General features: G+C 46.7%; 3 protein-coding genes across 3 annotated transcripts; all 3 read left to right on the top strand.

Moving 5' to 3' along the window:
- Positions 1 to 5,347, top strand: si:ch211-195b15.8 (uncharacterized). The gene is made up of 5 exons (XM_068724837.1): positions 1 to 993; positions 1,353 to 1,447; positions 1,715 to 1,874; positions 2,459 to 2,582; positions 4,242 to 5,347. The coding sequence occupies exons 2-5, from the start codon at positions 1,355 to 1,357 to the stop codon at positions 5,038 to 5,040; spliced, it is 1,176 nt and encodes a 391-aa protein (XP_068580938.1). The 5' UTR covers positions 1 to 993; positions 1,353 to 1,354; the 3' UTR covers positions 5,041 to 5,347.
- A 1,805-nt stretch (positions 5,348 to 7,152) lies between these two features.
- Positions 7,153 to 19,624, top strand: rras (RAS related). Its single transcript, XM_068724762.1, has 6 exons — positions 7,153 to 7,794; positions 11,536 to 11,623; positions 12,742 to 12,844; positions 13,633 to 13,741; positions 16,963 to 17,081; positions 17,387 to 19,624. Exons 1-6 carry the CDS (start codon positions 7,708 to 7,710, stop codon positions 17,472 to 17,474), a joined length of 594 nt encoding a protein of 197 aa, XP_068580863.1. The 5' UTR covers positions 7,153 to 7,707; the 3' UTR covers positions 17,475 to 19,624.
- Positions 19,625 to 21,027: 1,403 nt separating this feature from the next.
- On the top strand, positions 21,028 to 25,642 carry prrg2 (proline rich Gla (G-carboxyglutamic acid) 2). Its single transcript, XM_068724813.1, has 6 exons — positions 21,028 to 21,354; positions 21,650 to 21,825; positions 22,183 to 22,213; positions 22,650 to 22,782; positions 23,462 to 23,608; positions 25,233 to 25,642. Exons 1-6 carry the CDS (start codon positions 21,273 to 21,275, stop codon positions 25,273 to 25,275), a joined length of 612 nt encoding a protein of 203 aa, XP_068580914.1. The 5' UTR covers positions 21,028 to 21,272; the 3' UTR covers positions 25,276 to 25,642.
- Positions 25,643 to 26,257: the final 615 nt, after the last annotated feature.

Genomic DNA, 26,257 nt, shown 5'->3' with positions numbered 1-26,257 from the left:
GAAGGGAAGAGGCGAGGAGAAGATGAGGACGCTGATGGAAAAGAAAGCGATGGAGATGAGAGAGGAAGAGCACGTACTGCCCACTGTGTAGCATTAGCATTAGCATTAGCATTACTGTTCAACACCGCTGATTCAAACCACCGTCAGTCTACCAGAGGGATGCAGCGCGCTCTTTGGTGTAAACAGTGGAACCTGTAGGCTCAATGTAACAATACAGTGACAGTGTTGAACACACGTTACTAGGTTCACGGGATGCTCGAGACACGAATCCAAAATGATGCAAACTCAAACACCCAGATGAGACGCAGAAGGTGTGTGTGACTGAACTGGGTTCTTGTTCACAGGCTGCACGAGGCTCTGCTGCTCCCATGCTAGAGCACTTCTTTCCCGGTTAGGTGCAGCGTGAACTAGGCCCCGTCGTCAACACTCATGTCCAGGTGATTGGTGGTGATGTGAGCCTCCTCTGTGCTCCCAGGTAGTGATGTGGATCATGCATTGCAATAGTCTCATTACTGCTGGAGACGATCAGGTGATCAGTGGTGCAGAGCGCGCGGACATGCACGCGGCCCTTCATGAGGTAGGTCTTTCATAACGTGCACGTGACTGTTGGGTGGTGTTGGGTGGTGTTGATGAGCAGCTGTCGGTGAGCTCCACTCTGCTCGCTCTGCTCTCGGCTGGAGGCCGACGGGCTGCTTCTCCTCCACCTCTGCTGGGCGGCGCGCTGACACGGCGGAGATGCGTCTGCGCGTGTGGAAGCCTGGCAAGGCGCTGATTGGCTGAAGATGACATCATCCAGTCCGAGATCTATTGTTGGAAAGAGAATGAGCTCATCGTTTAGAAGCCAGTGTGTGGACGCAGAGCGCAGGACGGAGGAGGCTGCAGCGATCAGAGAGCAGCGGTGGACCGAGAGAAGCAGACCGCTGACCGAGACCTGCTGCGGGCTTCTGCTGCAAGAACAGGACGGGACGGCGATTTGAAACAGGGACGCCTACAGTGAGTAATATGAAGCAACCAGAATATGACTTCTGGTGACTAGTAGTTCTTTTGATTACCAATGTTGATGCACTTATTGTAAGTCTCTTTGGATAAAAGCGTCTGCTAAATGACTGTAATGTAATGTAATGTAATGTAATGTAATGTAATGCAACCGCTGTGCGTGAGGAGAAAAGAGTCGCTGCATATGAATCTGCATGTTCTCTCTGCTGGAGTCTCTGCTGACATCAGGGAAAGTCGCTCCAGATGTTAACAGGCCCTCTTGTCACTGCCTCCTCGTGGAACAGGTCAACATGCTCTCGTGTCATCAACGTCTCCGGCTCTTCAATGTATTAAACGTAACGCGTGTTGTGCTGCAGGTATGGTCTGGTCCCGGGAGACAGAGGCGGAGCGGCCCCCGCTGTCCGTCATCCTCCCGCGGCTCTACCTCGGAGCGGAGAGCGACGTGACGCAGGTGAGACGTCCTTTACATCCGTTACACGTACCGGAGTCCATTCTACCATGTACCCGTACAGCAGTCCAAGTCCACTGTGGGCTAGTTGTGTCGATACAACCTCGTTCAGAGTAGCATGCAGCATATTATGATAGTGTTGTATGATTATTACAGACGCGTGTGTGATTTGAAAAACGAGGTGGAGCTAATTAGAACTTCTAATTAGACAAATGACCCTAAATAAGGCTGTGTGTGTGTGTGTGTGTGTGTGTGTGTGTGTGTGTGTAGGACCGGCTGGCCTCTCTGGGTATCTCCTATGTGCTGAGTGTGAGTCGCTGCAGCCCCCAGCCCTCCTTTCTGCCTCACTCCAGATACCTCCGCATCCCCATTGATGACTCCCTGTGGGCCGACCTGCTGCCCTGGATCCCACAGGCTCTGCACTTCATCGGTCAGCACCCTCACTCACCCTCACTCACCCTCACTCACCCTCACTCAGCCTCACTCAGCCTCACTCACCCTCACTCACCCTCACTCACCCTCACTCACCCTCACTCACCCTCACTCACCCTCACTCAGCCTCACTCAGCCTCACTCAGCCTCACTCACCCTCACTCACCCTCACTCACCCTCACTCAGCCTCACTCAGCCTCACTCACCCTCACTCACCCTCACTCAGCCTCACTCAGCCTCACTCAGCCTCACTCAGCCTCACTCACCCTCACTCAGCCTCACTCAGCCTCACTCAGCCTCACTCAGCCTCACTCAGCCTCACTCAGCCTCACTCACCCTCACTCACCCTCACTCACCCTCATTCAGCCTCACTCACCCTCACTCACCCTCACTCTCCAGCATTCAGCAATAACAGCCTCCATCTTAGCCAGCTGATTTCTAATGCATATATTGTTAATACAAATAACCGTCCAGAACTTCTGTACACACATATAGATCCATGGATGGTATTGAAGGATGGTTCGCTGCTGCTTGTTTCTCACCGTGCTGCTGGACTGACTGTCTCTGTCTCTGTGTGCTCAGATGCAGCCATGTCCTCTGGTGAGTCCGTGCTGGTTCACTGTGCAGCAGGAATCTCTCGCTCCCCGGCTCTGGCCGTAGCCTACATCATGTACAGACTGGGAATGGACCTGGACCACGCCTACAGGTACGGCTTCACACCTGGACCGCTACATTCGGACTGCAGCCGGATCTGAGCTGTGCTGGTATTCACTGTATGTGCCGGTCGAGTCACCTTTTATCAACATAGTGTCAAATCATGAGACAAGTTGTCTCACGACGCTTCTCACAGAGACAGGATGCTCTTTGATTATCAGCTCTTATGTTATCAGTGACCAGGTTCCAGTATTTTAAATGAAATGACCGGTCAGTAGATGGCGGTTGAACACATCGCAGATACAGAGTCAAACACATTCATCAAACCAGAGTGGGCGTCGCTTATGGAAGCTCAAAGCACAAATCTCTTCCTCTTCCCACAAGAAGAGAAAGGAGCATGAAGTAGACAACCATTTACAACGAATATTTAAACATGTAGACGCTCGTTCCAGAGATCCCACACAGGGAAATAAAATGACTTGTGAAAATACAGATTCCATCTGAGCTCATTTTACAAATAACTTTGACTAGTGTAACGAAACAGCAACATTTCTATCAAGGACCACAATGATAGGATCACTCAACGCAGGGAAAGACTTTGACAAAGTTCATAGCAACATGCTATCCACGACCCTACAACGGGCTTGTAGTTGACTGATTTATGAATTGGACTATGACTATATTTACGTCTTCTTTGGCCACAGTGGTGACATCAAGATTCAATTTACAATATTCATTGAACCACTTGCTTGTGTTGTTTGCCAAAACTTTGACCCAGTAGTTCAGCTTGATAACACATCGTACAATTTCCCGATACGCTGACGATGTGCTGCTGTTGCTGTAGTGTAATTACTCCATGAACCGTCCTCTAAACAAAGAGAAATGGACTGAACCGTCCTCACACTTTTCTCTGGTCCAGCTTTGTGAAGATTCCATATCTGGATTTCAACGTCTCTCATCAGCTGTTCCATCTTAACTGCACTTCCTTACTTCACTCCCACTGGACATGATAGATGTTCCACTCTCCCTCATTGGCAGAATTGCAACAGTTAAAATGACAATGCTTCCTAGAATCTAATCCATTCTACTTCAACCAATCAACTATATCTAAATTGGTAAAATCCTACCTCCCAAATAAACAAGATACCAACACATGCTGCCAGTTGGAGATGACCATATACTTAGAATTCACATCTCACACAACAAAGCATGTACACAATGGGATAGAGTGACTCACCAGGATGTTCAGTGTACTCTTAAAACCACAGATGACTAACTCCAAGTTGTGGGTTTGGCCTGTTTCTGGTGGAACATAATCAAGCATTCCTCTCAAAGACGGAGCTGCTCCATCCCATTGTCCCCGTCTCTGTGTATTAGGCAACGTCTCACACAAAGAATCATGATTATTGTCCTAACCATTGTCATGAAAACCACTGTGAGGACTTGGAAGTCATGATCTGCTACTAATATTGGGAAACATGCTCCTTGATCTCATCTCATGGAGACAATGTCAGCTTCTTCTACTAGATAACCAACCACTCATCAGTTTAGATAACAAAGAATACGAACACTTACCAACACCCATATACCTATCCACTCAACTTAAAACAAGTGTCATTTGTTTGTGTCATGTCAAAGTGTGGAACACCAACCAGGTGTGTGAGCTGCTGAAGACTAGCCCTAACCCACATCCTGTCTGTCCCCCTGTAAGGTTTGTGAAAGAGCGCCGGCCCTCTATTTCCCCAAACTTCAACTTCCTGGGTCAGCTGCAGCATTTCCAGGGCACTCTGAGCCAGAAGGCCTCTGGTGGCGACCTCCTCGTGCAGCAGCTGGACAATCGTCTGCCATCCATCAATGACGGCGTTAACCGAGCGCACGTCAGTCGCCGCTTGAATTCTCAGGCCGACGGTGAGACCGGCGCCTCGGCAGAGATGGAGAAGTCCTTCCACGCAGACAGCACGACGCAGCAGAGACACTCGCATTCAGATGGAAACGGGAACCGGCAGGTTTCAGGGAAACTTCGGACTCTTCATTTGACTCTTAATCAAATCCAGCAGCAAGTCCAGATGCCATGTGAGACTCCAGCTTTGAGCCCCTGTGAGCCGGTCAGACCGGCAGCAAAGCCCGCTCAACCGCACCTCCCAGCAGGCTCTGCTTCTCTGTCAGAGAAACGAAAGAGCCTCACCCTCTTTTTGACCCCTGTGGAAACCTGCCCTCCCTCCTCAGCAGGCAGCAGGCAGCGAGCAAGGGCCGCGCCCAACACCGTCCACAGTGGGGAGACGGGAGCAAAGCCTGAGGCAAAGACACGGAGTAACGCTGGCTGCCACAGGCAGACAGGGGACACCCGCCGGGAGCAGAGCCCCCCCCCCAGCAAGTGCAGCACAGCGGAGGTAAAGGAGCAGGGCCTGCTGTCGCCCTTCAGCGTCACCCTCAACAGGCTGCTGGGCTGGGGGGAGAGGGTGCTGCTGGGAGGGGTGTTTGTCCAGCCTGCGCTGCCCTACAGGTACTGAGGGGCGGGACTGAAGGAGGCTGCTTGTGTCTGTGCATGTTTGTCAAATTGAAATAAACCACACTATGTGGTTCATACATACCGGAGGTCTTCTATTTATGTATTTATTCGTTTATGTATTGCAGAGCTGAATTTAAGAACTATACTTACAATCCACAATAAACCTCCACACACATGCTTCTTGTTTAGTACACATCGACAGCTGTCAGCTTATCTGGACATTTGTAAGATTACGTTATTTATTAAGATTTCCTGCACAATGGTTCAAGATGTATTTACTGATCATTAAAGGTGACATTTCAACCGTGTCTTCTTGCTTTTTTTCCTCAGCGTGGTTTTGAGCGGCGCTTCTCAGCGTTGTCGTCTGGTTTTTAGGTGTCATCACTGTGATCACCCCAGGGTGACGGCTTCAACAGGAGGCCACGTTAGGACATTATCTTCTCTGAGAGTTGCTTTTCTCACAATATTTCCCGTCTAAATGTTTTGCTTTCTTCTGGTGGAACATAAGACGGAGCTGCTCCATCCCATTGTCCCCGTCTCTGTGTATTAGGCAACGTCTCACACAAAGAATCATGACTATTGTCCTAACCATTGTCATGAAAACCACTGTGAGGACTTGGAAGTCATGATCTGCTACTAATGTGGGAAAACATGCTCCTTGATCTCATCTCATGGAGACAATGTCAGCTTCTTCTACGAGATAACCAACCACTCATCAGTTTAGATAACAAAGATCTTAACATTGATTTATACATCGCTATTAAATCGCTAGGTCAGCATATTTTGCAGAAGTGCATCGTAATGAAGCAGTTGTAGCATGTGCAGTAATGCTGATCTTTGAGCTGGGTAAGAGATGTTTCTTCAGGAGAAGAGAGCGTGGCTCTGTGATGGGCCTACTGCCTGCTAGAAGCACGATGCTCCATCTCCTCTGTGAAATGTGTCATTCAGTATTTCAGACACTGATCGAGGGCGTGTTATCAAAAAGAGTAACTGTAAAACCCCAAGGGCCCATCGGCGCCACGCTTCCTGTGAGTGGTTCCTCCTCATGTCTTTGAGAATGTGTACCACCACAGCACGGTGTCACCTGCAGTGAGGGCCTCACGGTGGAGGTGGATCCTCCTTCTTTACCTCCATCGTGAGGCCCTGTGTCGAAGTGTAGCACCTCCATTACTGTAGCTGGTGTTGTGCGTACATTGTACACGTTCCTGAATGCATCGGTGTTGACTTGAATCTGATGTAGCAGCAGAGGGATACTGTACAGCAGGGGTCAGCATTCAGGTGAATGCTCTGTTCAGTAGGGCAACAGGCGCAGAGCATCCATGCAGCTTTGTCTGTGAGTTTCATGTCTGAGTATCTTGTTTCATTCAGGAATGGAAGTGGTTGTTTTAGGGTTGTGTTGGAGGCACTGAGAGCAGCTTAATGAGGCGATAACATGAATCAGCTGATGTATGAAACTACAAGTGAAAATGTTGGATGTGAATGTTTGGTAATACTTTCTATAACTCGTACAGTGTATTAAACTTATTTTTATTATCAGCCATAAGAAAACACATGTTTCATCACAATATGTCAAAAAGTGAAGTGTCAATATTGATCAGAATTCATTTAGTAATCAAATGCATGCATTGTGTGTGTGTGTGTGTGTGTGTGTGTGTGTGTGTGTGTGTGTGTGGGGGGATCTCACTGCTCCAGGTGAACTGGGACTGGATTAGAGCGCGTGGGTCACGTGCTCACGTAGATAGGTGAGGTATGCGCTGCTGCCTGAGGGCTCGCATTCCACAGCATTCCACATGTGGACCGAAACACAATGGCGTCGTGCTCGAGATGACAGAAGAATCCATTTTAAGTTCACCATGAACAAGTTGTCGTCTTGTTAACCGACTGTTGACAACTTTGTTCTTATTGTAAATCAACGACGCAACGTTTAATAACACATGAAATATAATTATTGATAACCATAAGTGCAGTGAAATACTTCCAACCTCGTGCTGCTTTTACATCGTGCGCGGGCCAGTAGGTTTTACATGATGTCACGGAAAGGTAACGGTAGGCCCCTCCAGATGACCAAATAAGGACACGGACACATGAAAGTGGTTTCAGCGTTAATGTGAGAAAGCTGAAGTGTGTGTAACATTGGTGCTCCATCGTGTCCTTTCTGACACACCGAAACGTCGACCTGTGTGTGTGTGTGTGTGTGTGTGTGTGTGCGCGCGCGCGTGTGTGTGTGTGTGTTCGTGTGTCTAGTGCTAGAACATTAGTGCGCGATCTAGTTTCTTGAGGAAAAAGAAAAGAGGAAGCAGTTCCGCCCCCACAAGCTGCCCGGAGGCCGAGGAGAAGAGAGCAGAAAGAAGAGCAGAGAAGCCCCAGAGACACGCGCTGCTGCTGGACTCTTTACTTGTTGCTTTGGCGGATGGACAGCGGAGCTCCGGCGGGACTTTGGTCGTCAGGTCCGGTTGTGTGTCGAAGACCTCGGTGAAGAAAAAATGAGTAAAGTTTCCGTTTGAAACTGCACCGATCAAATCGTCCGTGCTGGTGTCTTCTGCTAACATCGACGTTAACCGGCGGATCTGCTCGACTACTTTACTTTGGCTTGTGTCGAGGCTCGGGTTGGCTTTAGCTCAGGCCCTGGGAGGTTTTTGATCCGGAAGAATCCCAGTTCCAAACCAGTATGAGTGGAGAAGAGGAACGATTCAAACTGGTGGTGGTGGGAGGAGGAGGGGTGGGGAAGAGCGCACTGACCATCCAGTTCATCCAGGTACGGTCTCTCTACTACATCTGTGTTATTACTGTGTTATTACCGTACTACAGTTCATCCAAGTACGGCCTCTCTACTACACCTGTGTTATTACTGTGTTATTACCGTACTACAGTTCATCCAAGTACGGCCTCTCTACTACATCTGTGTTATTACTGTGTTATTACCGTACTACAGTTCATCCAGGTACGGCCTCTACTACATCTGTGCTATTACTGTGTTATTACCGTACTACAGTTCATCCAAGTACGGCCTCTCTACTACACCTGTGTTATTACTGTGTTATTACCGTACTACAGTTCATCCAAGTACGGCCTCTCTACTACATCTGTGTTATTACTGTGTTATTACCGTACTACAGTTCATCCAAGTACGGCCTCTCTACTACATCTGTGTTATTACTGTGTTATTACCGTACTACAGTTCATCCAAGTACGGCCTCTCTACTACACCTGTGTTATTACTGTGTTATTACCGTACTACAGTTCATCCAAGTACGGCCTCTCTACTACATCTGTGTTATTACTGTGTTATTACCGTACTACAGTTCATCCAGGTACGGTCTCTCTACTACACCTGTGTTATTACTGTGTTATTACCGTACTACAGTTCATCCAGGTACGGCCTCTACTACATCTGTGTTATTACTGTGTTATTACCGTACTACAGTTCATCCAGGTACGGCCTCTACTACATCTGTGTTATTACTGTGTTATTACCGTACTACAGTTCATCCAGGTACGGCCTCTACTACATCTGTGTTATTACTGTGTTATTACCGTACTACAGTTCATCCAGGTACGGCCTCTACTACATCTGTGTTATTACTGTGTTATTACCGTACTACAGTTCATCCAGGTACGGCCTCTACTACATCTGTGCTATTACTGTGTTATTACCGTACTACAGTTCATCCAGGTACGGCCTCTACTACATCTGTGTTATTACTGTGTTATTACCGTACTACAGTTCATCCAGGTACGGCCTCTACTACATCTGTGCTATTACTGTGTTATTACCGTACTACAGTTCATCCAGGTACGGCCTCTACTACATCTGTGCTATTACTGTGTTATTACTGTACTACAGAGCCACAGTTGTACGACTTTATTATTGTATAGATCACTCACTGACGCTCTACACATCACTGGCTGTTCATGAAACATATTTTCCAGGGTTATGAGAACCCTCCGGCTGGTGATTCATTAATAGTCATGTTAATGTTCACAGAAGCCCCAGTGATCAGGTCCTATTGTAGGAACATGAAGTATCAATCACAACGATCCAGTCTGGAATTGAACATGTGCAGTACCGTAACGGAAACACGTGAGGCCCCCCCGCAGAATAACCCTGAGAGCCCCCCCCCCCCCCCCCCCCCCCCCCCCATATAGGCAAGATATCAAAACTCAAGCTTTTCTTTTGAGGGAAATGTATTCAAACAGAAAAAATCAACAGCTCAAACAGAGAACAAATGTTAGTATATGCTACAGTAGAACTACAATAGAGTAGAATGGGCCTATCTGTTACAGGCTTGCAAGAGTGAAGCCTACACAAGTGCACATCTTAATAGAATCGGTGTCTTTACGCTCTGAACTGCGTGCGCTTTTATTCTCCATCCATGCTATGATTATGGACTTTCAGCTTTTCATTTGAGGCATCCTTCACCGACCGGTCGGAAAATACTTATTGTTGGAAGTTTGGCATTGAATTCAGCAATTTTCTGTTTTGAATGCCACTTTTGGGCAGCGCTTTTGAATTTGCGTTTAATTTTCTCCTCAGGAAAAATCAGCGCTGAGTGAATCAGTGCTAACGTTACTGAGTGAATCAGTGCTAACGTTACAGAGTGAATCAGCGCTAACGTTACCGAGTGAATCAGCGCTAACGTTACCGAGTGAATCAGCGCTAACGTTACCGAGTGAATCAGTGCTAACGCTACTGAGTGAATCAGCGCTAACGTCACCGAGTGAATCAGCGCTAACGTTACCGAGTGAATCAGCGCTAATGTTACAGAGTGAATCAGCGCTAACGTCACTGAGTGAATCAGCGCTAATGTTACAGAGTGAATCAGCGCTAACGTTACCGAGTGAATCAGCGCTAACGTTACCGAGTGAATCAGCGCTAACGTTACCAAGTGAATCAGCGCTAACGTTACAGAGTGAATCAGCGCTACCGTTACGGAGTGAATCAGCGCTAACGTCACCGAGTGAATCATCGCTAACGTCACCGAGTGAATCAGCGCTAACGTTACCGAGTGAATCAGCGCTAACGTTACCGAGTGAATCAGCGCTAACGTTAGCTACCTATTTGCCGCGTGCGCGCCGGTCTGTGGCCTTTTGACCTATGTTGTCACGTCACTAAGCTAGCTAACAAAGAAAGCACAATTAAATATATTTTTCTTTATTTTTATATCAACTCTGGAAACACAGACAAGACAATAAAACCATAGTGTGCATCCCATGTAATTCAAATTTGGGGGGTGGGGGCCACGTGAGGCCCCCCCCGTGAGGAGGATTTATGTTAACCTGGTTATTGGTTATTACCGATCTATGAAGTAGTGGTAAGTGATGTATACAGCCTCTCAGGGAGCAGCAGCATGTCTAGGCCTTCCCTCCATCTCTGCTCTATTTAACAGCATGTCAGATGTTGAACACTGCTTCCTATTTACATGAAATATGAAAATATGAAAATTCATATGAAAAGCTACTTGAAACTTGCGCCTCAGTGAGCATCATCTGGGCTTTGATTTCCTCACAGTTATGCTGCATGTGTGTAGCTACATGGTATCAGTGTAGCGTGCAGACATGACGGTCATTGTGAGTCTTTAACTGTTCTCAGAACAGCTCAACCTTCTGCTCAACACATGTCAAATCTCTCACTTGGCACTTGAATGTTAAAAGAAATATCACAGATTTCCCCCGTGTGTGATTGGCTGGTGGCATTGCCTCAACACAGCTGTGTGCCGTGTCCTTATGAGCTGAGTCATGACCTGAGGACCACAGTTGAGGCCCTCAGCGTTTAGTTCTCAGTGTGTGAGCTGTTTTTCAGCAGCGACACCCTTGCTTCGGTCGGCTAACTACCCAGCTGACCATGTGGGTTCACTTTAAGGACCGTCTCAGTAGTTCTTTAGGTTTTGGTAACTGACTTCACATGTCCTACTTTGTGTTGCTGCTGACTACATTTACACATGTGGCGCCATTGTTCAGAAAGCCACTGTTACCCAGTGACTGTGGCAGATGCAAGCTAACACAAGCTAACATTAACATAAGTTACATTGGAAGCTACAGGTACAACTCTGTTTCGGAAACTCCAGTAAACTGTGGTTCTAGTACATGCAGAAGTAGAAGTAGTATTCAGATTGTAACAACACCACACTGTGTGTAACACCTGTACCGTCTCTAGTAACCATAGAGCTCTGTCAGATAAATGTAGTGGACTTGAAATGGAAATACTCCGGTAAGGGACAAGTTGCTCAAACGTGTACTTAATTGCCCTTCCACCACTTGAGTAGTTGTACTTGTCCTACTGTAAATGTCCTCTTTCTGTGTACAGGAACACGTCTCTTTACTGGAGTAGTCATATGTGTAGCACTACTGAATGCACCTACAGCATCTTTTTCCACCCATTAGCAGTAACAAATGGCCGCTCGCTAACAGATGCAGCCGGGTGTATTGAATAAATGCGGTCTACTGTGTGAGCTGTGTCCTCAGCAGCCGTTCGTTTAACATTGATTGTGTCCCACAGTCCTACTTCGTGTCGGACTACGACCCCACCATCGAAGACTCCTACACCAAGATCTGCACAGTGGATGGAAAGGAGACCCGGCTGGACAGTAAGGCTCCGTCACACCGGATATGAATCCACTGCGCTCACTGTTTGTCTGAAAGCAGAGGGTGTGTTGCACGGTGATGTGAGATGACAGGCTGTTTGCTCTCTGGATGTTTCATTCCCTTGTTAGGACTTGTACTTGGCCAGTGTTACTGCACAGAGCCAGGCTGCAGTGTGTCGGGTCACGCTGCTGTTTCGCCACACAGTGATGTGTGAATCATCAGACGTATACAGATGAACTTGTTTACAGCGCTGTAGATTTGTGTTGCCTCCCTTAAACACCACTGGAGATCAAATGGTTCAGTTTGTGGGACATTGCAGCTTGTTGGGTGAGCGCAGCAGTCGGACGTCATCGTATCTAAAGGCCCTCATGTTTGATTTGACGCTGGGAGCGCTTGTTATATACTTCAGTGTTTGTGTACACAGATGTTGCAGTGTGTGCTGTGGGTGGTGTTAAGGGTGGGGCCAGCGTATCGTGACTAGTTACCGGCTCTGTCGGAGCTCTCTACTGGATCATGGGCTTCCTCAGACCCACTGAGCCTCTGTCTCATGTAGCCTCACAGCTGAGTCACACAGCTGAGCCATCGTTTGTCTGGAAGTCTAACAAACGGAAGGTTGTTAAAACACTTCAGATTCCTCCATCTATCTAGATGAAAACCAAATATGGATAACTTATTTCAACACGTTGTGACTCTGTTTCCTATTGACATTAATCCGCGAACCAAAATGTAAAGGTGTTATTATCGACGTTTCAATATAAGCAAGGACATATGTCATTCTGGCAATCGTCCAAGGATTAGTAGATAGAGTTTCAACTTGTAGAGCAATTCAAGAATGTGATTGTGCTGTGGGCAGCATCTGTGTTCAGCAGCAGATTGTGGAAATACCCACAGAGTGTTGTGAAAGCACCGTGTGTGTGTGTGTGTGTGACAGGTCTTCAGAGATGCTAAGCTCTGTAGCATGATGCTAATGATGCAACGAGAGAGGATTACTGTGCTCTCACTCCCAACACTCCCACCCATACACATGCATCATATAACATGCAGCACGCTCTGCTGTTGTAGCAATGCTGTGTTGTGAATATGTAACGTGTGTGTGTGTGTGTGTGTGTGTGTGTTTCAGTCTTGGACACAGCAGGTCAGGAGGAGTTTGGAGCGATGAGGGAGCAGTACATGCGCTCAGGAGAAGGCTTCTTATTGGTGTTTGCACTCAACGACCGGGGCAGGTAATGTGTGTGTGTGTGTGTGTGTGTGTGTGTGTGTGTGTGTGTGTGTGTGTGTGTGTGTGTGTGTGTGTGTGTGTGTGTGTGTGTGTGTAGAGCTTCCGAACAGACAGATGCTTGCAGCATCGTCAGAACCTCAGAATGGTCAGTCTCACTGACGTGAGGACTCTGTCCAGCTGCTATCTAGACAGGGACAGGAAGTGGACTCGGTGTCTCGGGTACCTGTACGACGCACACATTCCATTCCAACACGCGCACACACACTGAATACATGTATGTGTGAGACTACGGTAAGTTGCTGGAAACAGGTGACGTTTATGATTGGGTCGACCCGTGTTCTGCACTGTTCTGCAGTCTCATAGCTCACTGTATTAACAGGGTCTGTCACTCATTAGACTCCATGCTCTTTGGTTAGAAATTCATGAATGAATGTGAAAAGCAACACAGATATTCATCCACACAAACCTGACAAATCAAATGACCACAGCAGTGTGGTCAATTGCATCAATATTCACAATGTTTATGTTAGCTTGATTTCTCTAGTGCACCATGTGTGTTTGTCTCCATGCATCCAGTACAGTGAATTATAAGAGTTTACAGTTGTGTAGTGAACACACTGGAAGCACATTACCAATAACTCCAGATTAAAAGAGATGAGCGCAGATCATTTCATTGGTTTTATTGCGTCCATCTCCTGTGCATGGCACATTCTTTTCTGGAAATCATAATCCATATGAATCTATGTCTGTTGATACTGTGATTGCTAATTCTTTCCCTCTGTCCCCCGGCAGCTACCACGAGGTCCAGAAATTCCACACTCAGATCCTGAGAGTCAAGGACCGAGACGACTTCCCCATGGTGCTGGTTGGAAACAAGGCGGACCTGGAGCAGCACCGAGTGGTGAGTGGGGCCCGGGTGGATCTGTGAGGGGTCACTTAGTTTTCCCAATGCTCCTGGAATGTAGTGGAGAGGAGACAGATACGTTCAATGTGATCACTTCTCATCCAGGGTTTGGAAATATCAGGGAATTTGTGAAACTTCAGGTTTATGGGTCAAAAGTGACCTCAGATATTAGACAAACTAATATGAACGCCTCGTTTAGTCACGTGATTCACAGCGGTAACAAAAACAAGACACACTAAAAAGGACCGATGCAAATGAATCTTATTATTCAACACCAATCTTTTACCTTTATTGAGCTATTTTGTTTTTGTGGAAGGAAGCAAAGCCCGGACAAATGTCCTCCTCTATGAAAGCCCACTCTGAACCAGGGAGACATCATGTCTCATTGTGTGAGACTGGAGCTGAAGCTGAGAGAAGACTAAATTAAAGCCAATAAAGATCTGAATCATCGTCATGACGACGGTAGTGGGTGGGTTCCCGGCCTGTGTCTTCCTCCTCATTGGCTCTCCACACAGCCGCTTTACCTGCCCTCCACCACAGCCTGCTCCCACGTGATTGGTCAACACTACTGAACAAACAGAAACCAGAACACTTCTGATATCAAAGTGTTGTTAGACGGTCTGAATATGAAAGTAGCATCTGTTGATAGAGATGAACGTGAAGGTTTGCCTCTCTGTGGCGGATCCCCTCACAGCACAGCACAGTACAGTACAGCACAGTACAGTACAGTACAGTACAGCACAGCACAGCACATTACAGCACAGCACAGTACAGTACAGTACAGTACAGTACATTACAGCACAGCACAGTACAGTACAGCACAGTACAGTACAGTACAGTACAGCACAGTACAGTACAGCACAGTACAGCACAGTACAGCACAGTACAGTACAGCACAGCACAGTACAGCACATTACAGCATAGCACAGCACAGCACAGTACAGCACAGTACAGTACAGCACAGTACAGCACAGTACAGCACAGCACAGCACAGTACAGTACAGCACAGTACAGCACAGCACAGTACAGTACAGTACAGCACAGCACAGTACAGCACATTACAGCACAGCACAGTACAGTACAGCACAGCACAGTACAGTACAGCACAGTACAGCACAGTACAGTACAGCACAGTACAGCACAGCACATTACAGTAAAGCACAGTACAGCACAGTACAGTACAGTACATTACAGCACAGCACATTACAGCACAGCACAGTACAGTACAGTACAGCACAGTACAGCACAGTACAGTACAGCACATTACAGCACAGCACATTACAGCACAGCACAGTACAGTACAGCACAGCACAGCACAGTACAGTACAGCACAGTACAGCACAGTACAGTACAGCACAGTACAGCACAGCACATTACAGCACAGCACATTACAGTAAAGCACAGTACAGCACAGTACAGTACAGCACATTACAGCACAGTACAGCACAGCACATTACAGCACAGCACAGTACAGCACAGCACAGTACAGCACAGCACATTACAGCACAGCACAGCACATTACAGTACAGCACAGTACAGTACAGCACAGCACAGTACAGTACAGCACATTACAGCACAGCACAGCACAGTACAGCACATTACAGCACAGTACAGCACGGTACAGTACAGCACGGTACAGTACAGCACAGCACAGTACAGTACAGCACAGTACAGTACAGTACAGTACAGCACAGTACAGCACATTACAGCACAGTACAGTACAGCACAGCACAGTGTAATGAGGATGAGGTGACAGTGTGATGAGGATGAGGTGACAGTGTGATGAGGTGACAGAGTAATGAGGATGAGGTGACAGTGTAATGAGGGTGAGGTGACAGTGTGATGAGGATGAGGTGACAGTGTAATGAGGATGAGGTGACAGTGTGATGAGGATGAGGTGACAGTGTGATGAGGATGAGGTGACAGTGTGATGAGGATGAGGTGACAGTGTGATGAGGATGAGGTGACAGTGTAGTGAGGATGAGGTGACAGTGTGATGAGGATGAGGTGACAGTGTAATGAGGATGAGGTGACAGTGTGATGAGGATGAGGTGACAGTGTGATGAGGATGAGGTGACAGTGTGATGAGGATGAGGTGACAGTGTGATGAGGATGAGGTGACAGTGTGATGAGGTGACAGTGTAATGAGGATGAGGTGACAGTGTGATGAGGATGAGGTGACAGTGTGATGAGGATGAGGTGACAGTGTAATGAGGATGAGGTGACAGTGTGATGAGGATGAGGTGACAGTGTGATGAGGATGAGGTGACAGTGTAATGAGGATGAGGTGACAGTGTAATGAGGATGAGGTGACAGTGTGATGAGGATGAGGTGACAGTGTGATGAGGTGACAGTGTAATGAGGATGAGGTGACAGTGTGATGAGGATGAGGTGACAGTGTGATGAGGATGAGGTGACAGTGTGATGAGGATGAGGTGACAGTGTAATGAGGATGAGGTGACAGTGTGATGAGGATGAGGTGACAGTGTAATGAGGATGAGGTGACAGTGTGATGAGGATGAGGTGACAGTGTGATGAGGATGAGGTGACAGTGTGATGAGGTGACAGTGTGATGAGGATGAGGTGACAGTGTGATGAGGATGAGGTGACAGTGTAATGAGGATGAGGTGACAGTGTGATGAGGATGAGGTGACAGTGTAATGAGGATGAGGTGACAGTGTGATGAGGTGACAGTGTAATGAGGATGAGGTGACAGTGTGATGAGGATGAGGTGACAGTGTAATGAGGATGAGGTGACAGTGTGATGAGGATGAGGTGACAGTGTGATGAGGATGAGGTGACAGTGTGATGAGAATGAGGTGACAGTGTGATGAGGATGAGGTGACAGTGTGATGAGGATGAGGTGACAGTGTGATGAGGATGAGGTGACAGTGTAATGAGGATGAGGTGACAGTGTGATGAGGATGAGGTGACAGTGTGATGAGGTGACAGTGTGATGAGGATGAGGTGACAGTGTGATGAGGATGAGGTGACAGTGTGATGAGGATGAGGTGACAGTGTGATGAGAATGAGGTGACAGTGTGATGAGGATGAGGTGACAGTGTGATGAGGATGAGGTGACAGTGTGATGAGGATGAGGTGACAGTGTGATGAGAATGAGGTGACAGTGTGATGAGGATGAGGTGACAGTGTGATGAGGATGAGGTGACAGTGTAATGAGGATGAGGTGACAGTGGAGGATCTGTGCTTGTCTGCAGATCTCCAGGGAGAACGCTCAGGCGTTCGCCAGAGAGAACAGGATCCACTACATGGAGGCTTCAGCCAAGAATCGCTACAACGTGGATGAAGTCTTCTTGGAGCTGGTGCAGATTATCAGGTACAGTTTATTTCACTTCATTTGAACAGATAATGAACAGCTACAGCAGCTTAGACACTAGGCACTGTGTACTGTTAATCAGACCACAAGCCAAGTACGTGTGCAGTTACTCTTCAGAGTGTTCTGGGGCGTAGCTTGAATTAAAGCGCTCTCACGTTCCCTTTAGAAGCTCGTTGGTGGCTGTTTGCTCTCACTACCCAGAGTCTCTAGTCAGACCTTTGGGATACCAACAGTCCATCACATGACACGGTGTGATGTGCACAGCAGTGGTTCACTCCTCTCTTTCTGCTCTTCTTCATCCACAGACGGTTCCAGGAGATGGAGAGTCCTCCTCCTCCAACTCATCACACAAGGAAACAGAAAAGGGGGGGCTGTCCCTGTGTCCTCCTCTAAGCACTGTTACCATGGACACCACATCCTTTTCCCTCTACAGCTTGTCCAAAAAGGAGTGTGTGTCTGAGTAAGAGAGAGAGACAGAAAGAGAGACAGAGAGAGAGAGAGAGAGAGAGAGAGAGAGAGAGAGAGAGAGAGAGAGAGAGAGAAAGAGAGAGAGACAGAGAGAGAGAGAGAGAGAGAGACAGAGAGAGAGAGATATAAGGTGCATCATTTTCTTTCCAAATGGTTTCATTTGCACTTTTGCCAAAAGCAACTTTTATATCAGTGTAGTCGTTGATGTTGATGAGAGGATGTAAAGGGAGAGGCGTCAGCAGGAAGTACTGTAGCCGGTGTACCGGACAGGTGGAATGAAAATGACCAAACTGCCGTTAGAAAGGACGCCGCGTCTGTGGTGAATGATGACATCATCACCACAGAGCTGACTGTGTTAGACAAAAAAAAAAAAAAAACTCACGCAAACAATTATTTCCAATTCCATGTCTTTAAAATGGACACGTCAAACATTTCAACTCGCTCACGAAATGTAGCACGCCCAAAGACGAGCCATGACGTCACGTCGTGCCGCATGCCTTCCTGCAGGGGGCAGCAGACCCCGCTGCACAATTAGGAGAGGACTTCCAAAGCTGCTGCTGCTTCTTTTAGTGCCTCGACCCCATCGTTCCTCTTGTGGTGCCATGTTGTGACTGCATGCTGAGTACACAGGCCTGACCTGACCTCAGTAGAGGTGGTCACTCGGCCATGCACAGCCTCCACCTGCTGGATGAGAAAGAGTCCACTTCAAGGCTGCCGGGCAGTGCAGTGTTCATGACAGCAGACCTCCTTTCTGCATTTGCACATTTCATTTGACACAGACACTCTCTGGATGTCCATTGTTTTGGTGATAGGTGGACTGCATCCTGGTACTATGTCTTTTTATTTGTATCCATTCATGTGGACTCATGTGTTCCGTCTACGTCATCAGTGTCTTAATAAGAGACACATGTATAATAATGTTTGTTCACAGAAGGCAGGTGGGGAAAGTTCACTCCAGGTGTGCTTCTTCTAGAGCGTTCTACTGCATCTCATGGTCTTCATGGCTCAGTTGTCCTCAGTTGTCCTGAATGTGGACCTTCAGTACAGGGATGTGTCGGGTGGGAACGATCTGGTGGTCATCCAGCCTCTTGCTGTGTCACTGATGTAGTGTGACATCATGGTGATGTCACACACCACTCCCGTCTCCTGAAGGGCTGAAAGTCCAGCTACATAAGGGAGTCCCTCTGGAGGCTTCTGGGGGTCCCTGTTCACCACATGCTGTTATCCTGTGACTGACGTTTTGTTCTGAGGTCACATGATGACAACTAAGCCATCTTGATTTATTCACCACTGAAGGCAGTGTTTTGAGGTTGAAAGTTCTGTAAAAAGCTAATAAGTGGACCTCGACTTGAGGTTCTTTTGTCTTGCAGTGGATGGGAAGCAGTGTTCTGTTGGTCTTGAAGGTGTGTAATCTTCTATGTTCCCTATCATATCGCATTGGAGAGTTCTATATTATCTCCATTACAATCACAGGAGCCTACAGATGGCCTAGCCCTCTTCTGCATAGCAGCAAGACTGGGCCCAGAGTAGCAGCGATACAGGGTGTGTTTGTTCCGTTTCCTCATTTGTCATATTTGGACTCTGGACTGCAGTCTAACTAACAGCCGTGCCACCTCTGTGAGAGCCACTGTGCAGTAGCCCCAATCCACCGCTGGAGGTCACTGTTGCAGCGACAGGGATGAGCAGCCAGCAGTCCTCCCCAGCTGCACACACACTCAGGCCAGACGTCTGTGGGGGTGGGGGTGGACCTGATGTGTGTTCTTGTGTTGGTGGTGAGATGATCAAAAACCACAGACATGAGTCCACTTCACATCCTCACTGCTTATTAAGGACAGATTAACCCACTATCATGCACACTAACAAACAGTTGAAAATTGAAGAACAATAAAATAAAATCTCTCATATCATGTCCACCAATATCCATCTTCTTCAATGCTTTGGGCAGTTTGTTTACTATTCTTCCTTTAATACGAATTCATATATGTATCTACCTGCAATCTGCAATTCACATCATTCAGTTTTGTATTGAGATAAAAGTCTAATTTTTTTGATATCATTAAAACATTTACATCTTACCATGTCTTTCTGATGTGTCTTTTATGACTCACGTTGGCACCGCTTCAGAGGACATGTGCTCATAATTAGGGTTTAGTTGTGTCAGATATTGGTTCATGAATAAGATGACACGTTTGAACATGGTGTTCATTTATTCATGTGTGCACTGTGTCCAGGTTCAGAACCATTAGTGTACACACACAGTGTATACACTTCAGTGACTGTACAACGTGAACGTACTGTGTACCTCATGTGAGCTGCCCTGTCACAGACTGAACCTCATGATGATGGAAGACAACCAGTCTCACTCAGAGGACATCAGGACATGCTGGAGTCTTTACTCATGAGGGGGCGTACTGTCATTTTGAAGTCACATCATCATTGGAAATTATTCTTTAAGAAGTTTGATTAAATATTCACACAATTGGAATTACATTTTTTCTGAAATTCAGTTTGCAGTAATTATTATTTGAGGCATCAATCATTGTATCTGTTTCCTATTTATTTATTTGTTTACTTATTTATGTATTATTGACTGACTGACTTATTGAATATTTATTCAATTCTGTCAATAATAAATGAAATGGCTTAATGTTCACCGGAACGTTGCTCTTATTTTGAAATCAGTTCTTACACGCTTTTACCGTAATGCATAGTATATACACGATTCGTAATGCCTAGTATATACACGTACCGTAGTGCATAGTATATACACGCACCGCAAAACAAAGCAGGCGCTGACTTGACGCCAGCCCTTTACCGTTGCTAATGTCTGTTGTGTTTTTACTTGCTGTTCAAAGACACGAAAGCATTCCTTCTGCTAGAATATGGCCTTTCTTTGAGTCTCTGTCACTTTGGTCCACAGGTGACGTGTTGTGGAAGTTAGCATACCAAGCTGAACTTGTTTGCGGCACGTGTTAACGTTTTAGGATATTTTCGCCGTCGCCGTTCTTATTTCAGCAGTCAAACCCTGACTGGTCGCTGCGTGCGACATGATCTAGTGGTGCGACACATTAGAAACAGGGGGCCTAGAGTACTCAACTAGTGCTGCAGCGCTAACCGCGTACCACCCACCGCAGCCGCCATCTTGAGCGACTCTCACGCGAGTGACACGGGCAACGTACGGGAGATGACGTCATCTATACCCATGCAACGTTTTCAGTTTCATCCTAACAACTCTGTTGTATTCTCCATTTGATCTTTAATGCCCTGTATATCCCATAATGATATGCGTATTACGTCACAAACTACTAAATGTAGCAAACACCGCTCAGAAAATAATTTGACCAAAACTGTTTGTATTACACTGTTTTAGTTCAGTGTGAGAACACACACACACACACACACACACACACACACACACACACACACACACTTAGCTGGTGGACCAAACAAGTGAGTGAACGACAGTGTAGACGGTGAGACAGACCGGTTTGTGGAGGTTCCTCCCTCCAGCAGGTATGCTGTCCAACAGGTTTGTGATGTGACAGGTTTCTATGAAAACAACCCAGCCCTCAGGAGCCTCACGGTAAGGAAGTTCAGTTTGGAGTAAGATTGGGACATGCATGTTTCTGAGAATCTAGAAGAAGACTTTTGGTTTTGCTCCTGGAACGCGGACCGGTGCGTGTTGGAGGCTCTTCTGTCACCGTCCTTGTAGTTTGGGCTTCGATGGCAGCCTTTTCTGCGGTGTGGATCCCTGTGCTGTCCCTGCTGCAGCTGGCTCACGGCTCCGTCTTCTCCAGACCTCCAGGTAGATCACACCTCCTCTCACTTAGAGCTGGTCAGGTCACACAGGGTGCTCTCACCTGTGACCTTTGTATCTCATCATTCAAACGTGCCATTCCGTGGTTCCACAGGCGTGCACCACACATGTACATTGAAGTCACTTGTTTACGCATATTGAGTCAAATGAAATGCGACCACAGGGCCAACACGAAGACAAACAGCGGAGCGGTTTTGTCACAGACATAATATTTCTGTATCAGGTGTGATTGTTGCGTCACTCAGTGATCGCTCTGTGAGTTCACTTTGCCCGCGTCCTGCAGGAGGTCCAGTGCTGGTGGACCAGCAGTCGGCGACCTCCTTCCTGTCCCGCTCGCTGCTCTACAACAGCTGGGACTTTGAGGTCTTGGTGCCTGACAATCTGCAGAGGGAGTGCGTGGAAGAGAGGTGCAGCTACGAGGAGGCCAGAGAGGTGTTCGAGGACGACGTCAAGCAGCTGGTAGTGGCTGTCTCAGTACACTCATTCTAGCTTCATTAAATAGACCCAGAGGGATCAGGAGAACCCTGACCTTTGAGTGAACTTCTGAGTGACAGCTGTGAGGACAGTGACAGGAGTTTTTCTTTAATAGAACCAGACATGGTCACTACGTTTACAGCCTGCTTAAGTTATTAGCACAGTTTCATTTCATTCTACAACAAGCAGCTCCCAGAATGTTGACCTAAACACACTTTAGAAAGCGTTTCTTTTGCTTTTGACAATAAGAAGAACTCTGGAATGTCCGGTGGTTGCTGCTGGTTTATTTCCCTCTGATTGAATGAAGGTGCATCATTAAGTCTTCTTTTCTTCCATTTTTAGGAAGAATTTTGGAAGACCTATGACACTAACGGTAATGTTTTGAAAGATGAATATGATACACTGTTGTAGTCTGTTGTATTGGGCTCCTCCAGCTGAATGTAGTGTCTTCACATTGAACATTAAAAATATGAGTATTATAATTAGGATCATTTTCATTTCTGTATTGCTAATATACTTAGTATAGCTGCTTGGTTAAAGATACACTCCTTGTTAAAGTGCTTCAAAGGCCCAAATGATGTTGGTGCTGCTGAATGCTTCAACAGCCTGGGAGCCTATCTTTGGTCAGTTATAATACCTCCAGTCCTTTTTACTGTAGGCTGTACTTATAATCAAAAGCTCTGTGAAGGTGGAGTCAGAATACACCTGTAACGTGTGCATTCTGTGCTGCAGACTTTAGTTTAGAACTGGACAGAAATCGCACCAACAGTGCAGAACTGCTTTGATGTTACTGCTGTTTGTCTTTGAAGCGTATGCACCCAAAGTGGATGTGTCGGGGCTGGTGGCAGGGATCGTGGCCGTCCTCGTGTCTGCTGGTATTGCCACTGTGCTGGGAATCTACTGCTACCAAAACAAGAACAAAGGTGGACGGAGGCCGGCCCAGTAAGTTCACTCTCATGGGAACGCTGGTGAAGAAACGCTGCTGACGTAGGGAGGAGGATCACATCCAGCACTTCAGCTCAGGCTAGGGCTGTCCCCATATCAGAGTCACTACACAATTATGGTGGCCAAAATAATTCATAGAATGATATTATCTATAGAAAATCTGAAAAAATAACCATCAGTCAAATTCATTTTGAGTTTGTTCTTCATTAAAATCTGAGTGTGTTTAGGAGGAGCTGGAGTCTGTAACCATATCTGTATATACAAAATGACTTAAGATGAGCTGGATTCACACAACATTATCATATGTGTGTTGTTAACATGAAGTTGTTTCATTTTGTAAATACCACTCTCATCAGTCAATATCAATACCGATGTATCAAGACGCCCCAGCTCAGACCGTAACATGTTATCACAGCTGGTCGTTGCTCTGGTGTGGACATTCATGGTCCTCAGAGAACCTTCAGTAGCTGGTGTTGGTCAGGAATCCTGATGTTCAGCCACAGCCTTCTCTCTAGCACCACCATCTGGTGAACATTTACACAATCCACAACAGGAAATCAAGCCTATTCACTCCATTTTACGGAGCACATTCACGTTTGATTTAGACCCGATTAGCTACACGGTACTTTCACCGGCTTGTTGAAGTCCCCTGAGTTTTGTTTGTGTCCCGGTCCAGAGCTCCGGTGAGGATGGCGGCAGACGGGCGTCCAGCCCCAGAGATGTTGCCCCTGGCTGAGATCCTCATCCCTCCAGCTCTACCCAGCTACAACGAGGCTCTGCACCACAGCGGGCAGCACGATGCCCCACCACCACCGTATTCAGGGTAAGTGGATGCTCCACTTTGCTCCTCACATGGATCCAGGTCAGAGTCTAAGATCCAGCCCGAAACCTACAAACAGACGCATACAAGTGAACCCCAAAAAATTGCAGATGACAAATCTACATCACTTTCAAAAGGTACAGCATATTAAAATATACATTTTATTACTCATTTTAATAAAGAAATACTTTTCATGGCGCAGTTTTCCTCCTAAAGTCCTAAATGTAATAAAATGTATTTCAATTCAAAAGAAGCATCTGGATATTCAACAGCGTTCCACTCCATTCCTCCACACCACTTACATCATCACACATGAAAAGCATAGAAAACATCAAACAACACGTACAACATGTACAACATGTACAACACGTACAACATGTACAACATGTACACGTACAACACGTACAACACGTACAACATGTACAACATGTACAACACGTACAACACGTACAACATGTACACGTACAACACGTACAACACGTACAACACGTACAACATGTACAACATGTACAACACGTACAACACGTACAACATGTACAACACGTACAACACGTACAACACGTACAACACGTACAACATGTACAACATGTACACGTACAACACGTACAACACGTACAACATGTACAACATGTACAACACGTACAACACGTACAACATGTACACGTACAACACGTACAACACGTACAACACGTACAACACGTACAACATGTACAACACGTACAACACGTACAACACGTACAGTACAACACGTACAACATGTACAACACGTACAACACGTACAACACGTACAACATGTACAACACGTACAACACGTACAACACGTACAACACGTACAGTACAACACGTACAACACGTACAACACGTACAACACGTACAACATGTACAACATGTACAACACGTACAACATGTACAACATGTACAACACGTACAACACGTACAACACGTACAACATGTACAACACGTACAGTACAACACGTACAACACGTACAACACGTACAACGCGTACAACGCGTACAACATGTACAACACGTACAACATGTACAACACGTACAACACGTACAACATGTACAACTTGTATATCAACATACACGTGTATCAGGACTAGTACCAGCTCAGGGAACAACGACAACATACTGATTCTTAAAGATCACTTTAGGAGGTGATATCATGATATCATGATGAGGAAAACTGAAAACTCAAACAATAGTTATAAATTAAAAAATAGTAATCTCACCACATCTCAGCAGCACTATAAAGTCTCTTGTCTCTCAAATGTACTTTGTGTTGCGGTTACAATACATCCATTAGTTGATGTTTATGAAATGCATTCCTGCTGAGTAGAAACCTGTAAACTAAGAAAATAAAGACAAACACACATCTCTGTTTGATGAAAACCATCAGTAGTTTTGATCGGCTTCCTTGTTCATTTAAAAACCACTTTGGAGTTGAACAGAACCAGCTGCAGCATCGTGTGTCTCTGATCACTACACCCCTCTATGTTCAGCTCACAGTGTGCTGCAGCCCCTCTTTGTGAAGCCTCTTTCTAGGAACAAAACCAGTGTTGGACATGGGCCGTGCTGCTGTGTACAGTAACGCTCACCGAGGTCTTTCCTCTCTTTGACCACAGGGGGGCGCCATCAGAGCCTGCTGATCCCGGAGACGAGCCGTGAGAGGGCTGGCAGAGCCTCCTCATTATAGCCGATGGGCACTGGTGGATTGAATGAACTTTTGAAGATAGCCTGTTTGTTTTTGTACGGTATTTATAAGTGGAGCTAACACACATTCTTAGACTGGAGTGTACTGACAGCGTGGTCTGCATAACGGCTGGCCAGTAGTCTGTCCACTGCACATGTGATGCTTTACAGCGGTGCAGCTGAGGGTGTGGTTCATGTGTGTGGTTGCACTGTAGCTACATTAATTAAACTGTTGTTTTGTGAGGCACTTTTGAGCAAAAGACAATCTATTCACGGACACTATATAGTCTTCAACCAAACAACAAACATGTTCGGTTTAATAAATGACAAACACATGCCTCCAGTCTTTCTCTATGCATCTGTTGTCACGTGTCAAGCCGGGGGAGACAGGTAGGTGTGTGTGTGTGTGTGTGTGTGTGTGTGTGTGTGTGTGTGTGTGGGTGTGTGTGTGTGTGTGAGACGTCAGCTCACCACCCTTTACATGTTGCAACTTGTTTGTTGTTTATCACAGCAGTTGATTCTGAGCTCTTTCACCAGACCCAATCTTTCACAATGCTACAGCACACTGCGCTGCTGTGCATGGCAAATTGTGCGCGCGCGCGTGTGAGTGTGTGTGTGTGTGTGTGTGTGTGAGAGAGAGAGAGAGGGAAGGAGAGGATGAACGCCTGCCCAGTCATTCCCGTTAAAAATGGCGTCTTGCGAACAAAATGAGCGAAAGTGTGTTCAGTGAGTGTGAGCGAGCAGCGGAGCCGCGCAGCCGCGAGACTGAAGCCCGCTCATTAAAGCTGCTGCTGAAGAACGCGGAGCATCTGTTGTACGGCCCGTCCGCTCCACACAGGAGACAATAGACAGTGAAATACATGAAGAGGAGAGGAGGGAGGAGGAGGTGCTCCTGGCTGCTGTGTGTGCCCCCCCCCCCCCCGCGCTCTCGCTCCTTCTCTCCTCCCTCCATTCCTCC

This window comes from Cebidichthys violaceus, unplaced genomic scaffold, assembly GCF_023349555.1.
Source record: "Cebidichthys violaceus isolate CVI_PGR_0920_01 unplaced genomic scaffold, fCebVio1.0.p SCAF_32, whole genome shotgun sequence".
In the NCBI taxonomy this organism is placed as follows: domain Eukaryota; kingdom Metazoa; phylum Chordata; class Actinopteri; order Perciformes; family Stichaeidae; genus Cebidichthys; species Cebidichthys violaceus.
This window is presented reverse-complemented; position numbering and strand designations above follow the sequence as displayed.

Coding starts and splice junctions, on each gene's coding strand:
- si:ch211-195b15.8 (XM_068724837.1), top strand. CDS start 1,355: ATGGTCTGGTCCCGGGAGACAGAGGCGGAGCGGCCCCCGCTGTCCGTC. Junction 1,448..1,714: donor CGGAGAGCGACGTGACGCAG/GTGAGACGTCCT, acceptor GTGTGTGTGTAG/GACCGGCTGGCCTCTCTGGG. Junction 2,583..4,241: donor GACCTGGACCACGCCTACAG/GTACGGCTTCAC, acceptor TCCCCCTGTAAG/GTTTGTGAAAGAGCGCCGGC.
- rras (XM_068724762.1), top strand. CDS start 7,708: ATGAGTGGAGAAGAGGAACGATTCAAACTGGTGGTGGTGGGAGGAGGA. Junction 7,795..11,535: donor TGACCATCCAGTTCATCCAG/GTACGGTCTCTC, acceptor TGTGTCCCACAG/TCCTACTTCGTGTCGGACTA. Junction 11,624..12,741: donor AAAGGAGACCCGGCTGGACA/GTAAGGCTCCGT, acceptor TGTGTGTTTCAG/TCTTGGACACAGCAGGTCAG.
- prrg2 (XM_068724813.1), top strand. CDS start 21,273: ATGGCAGCCTTTTCTGCGGTGTGGATCCCTGTGCTGTCCCTGCTGCAG. Junction 22,214..22,649: donor GAAGACCTATGACACTAACG/GTAATGTTTTGA, acceptor TTGTCTTTGAAG/CGTATGCACCCAAAGTGGAT. Junction 22,783..23,461: donor GGTGGACGGAGGCCGGCCCA/GTAAGTTCACTC, acceptor GTCCCGGTCCAG/AGCTCCGGTGAGGATGGCGG.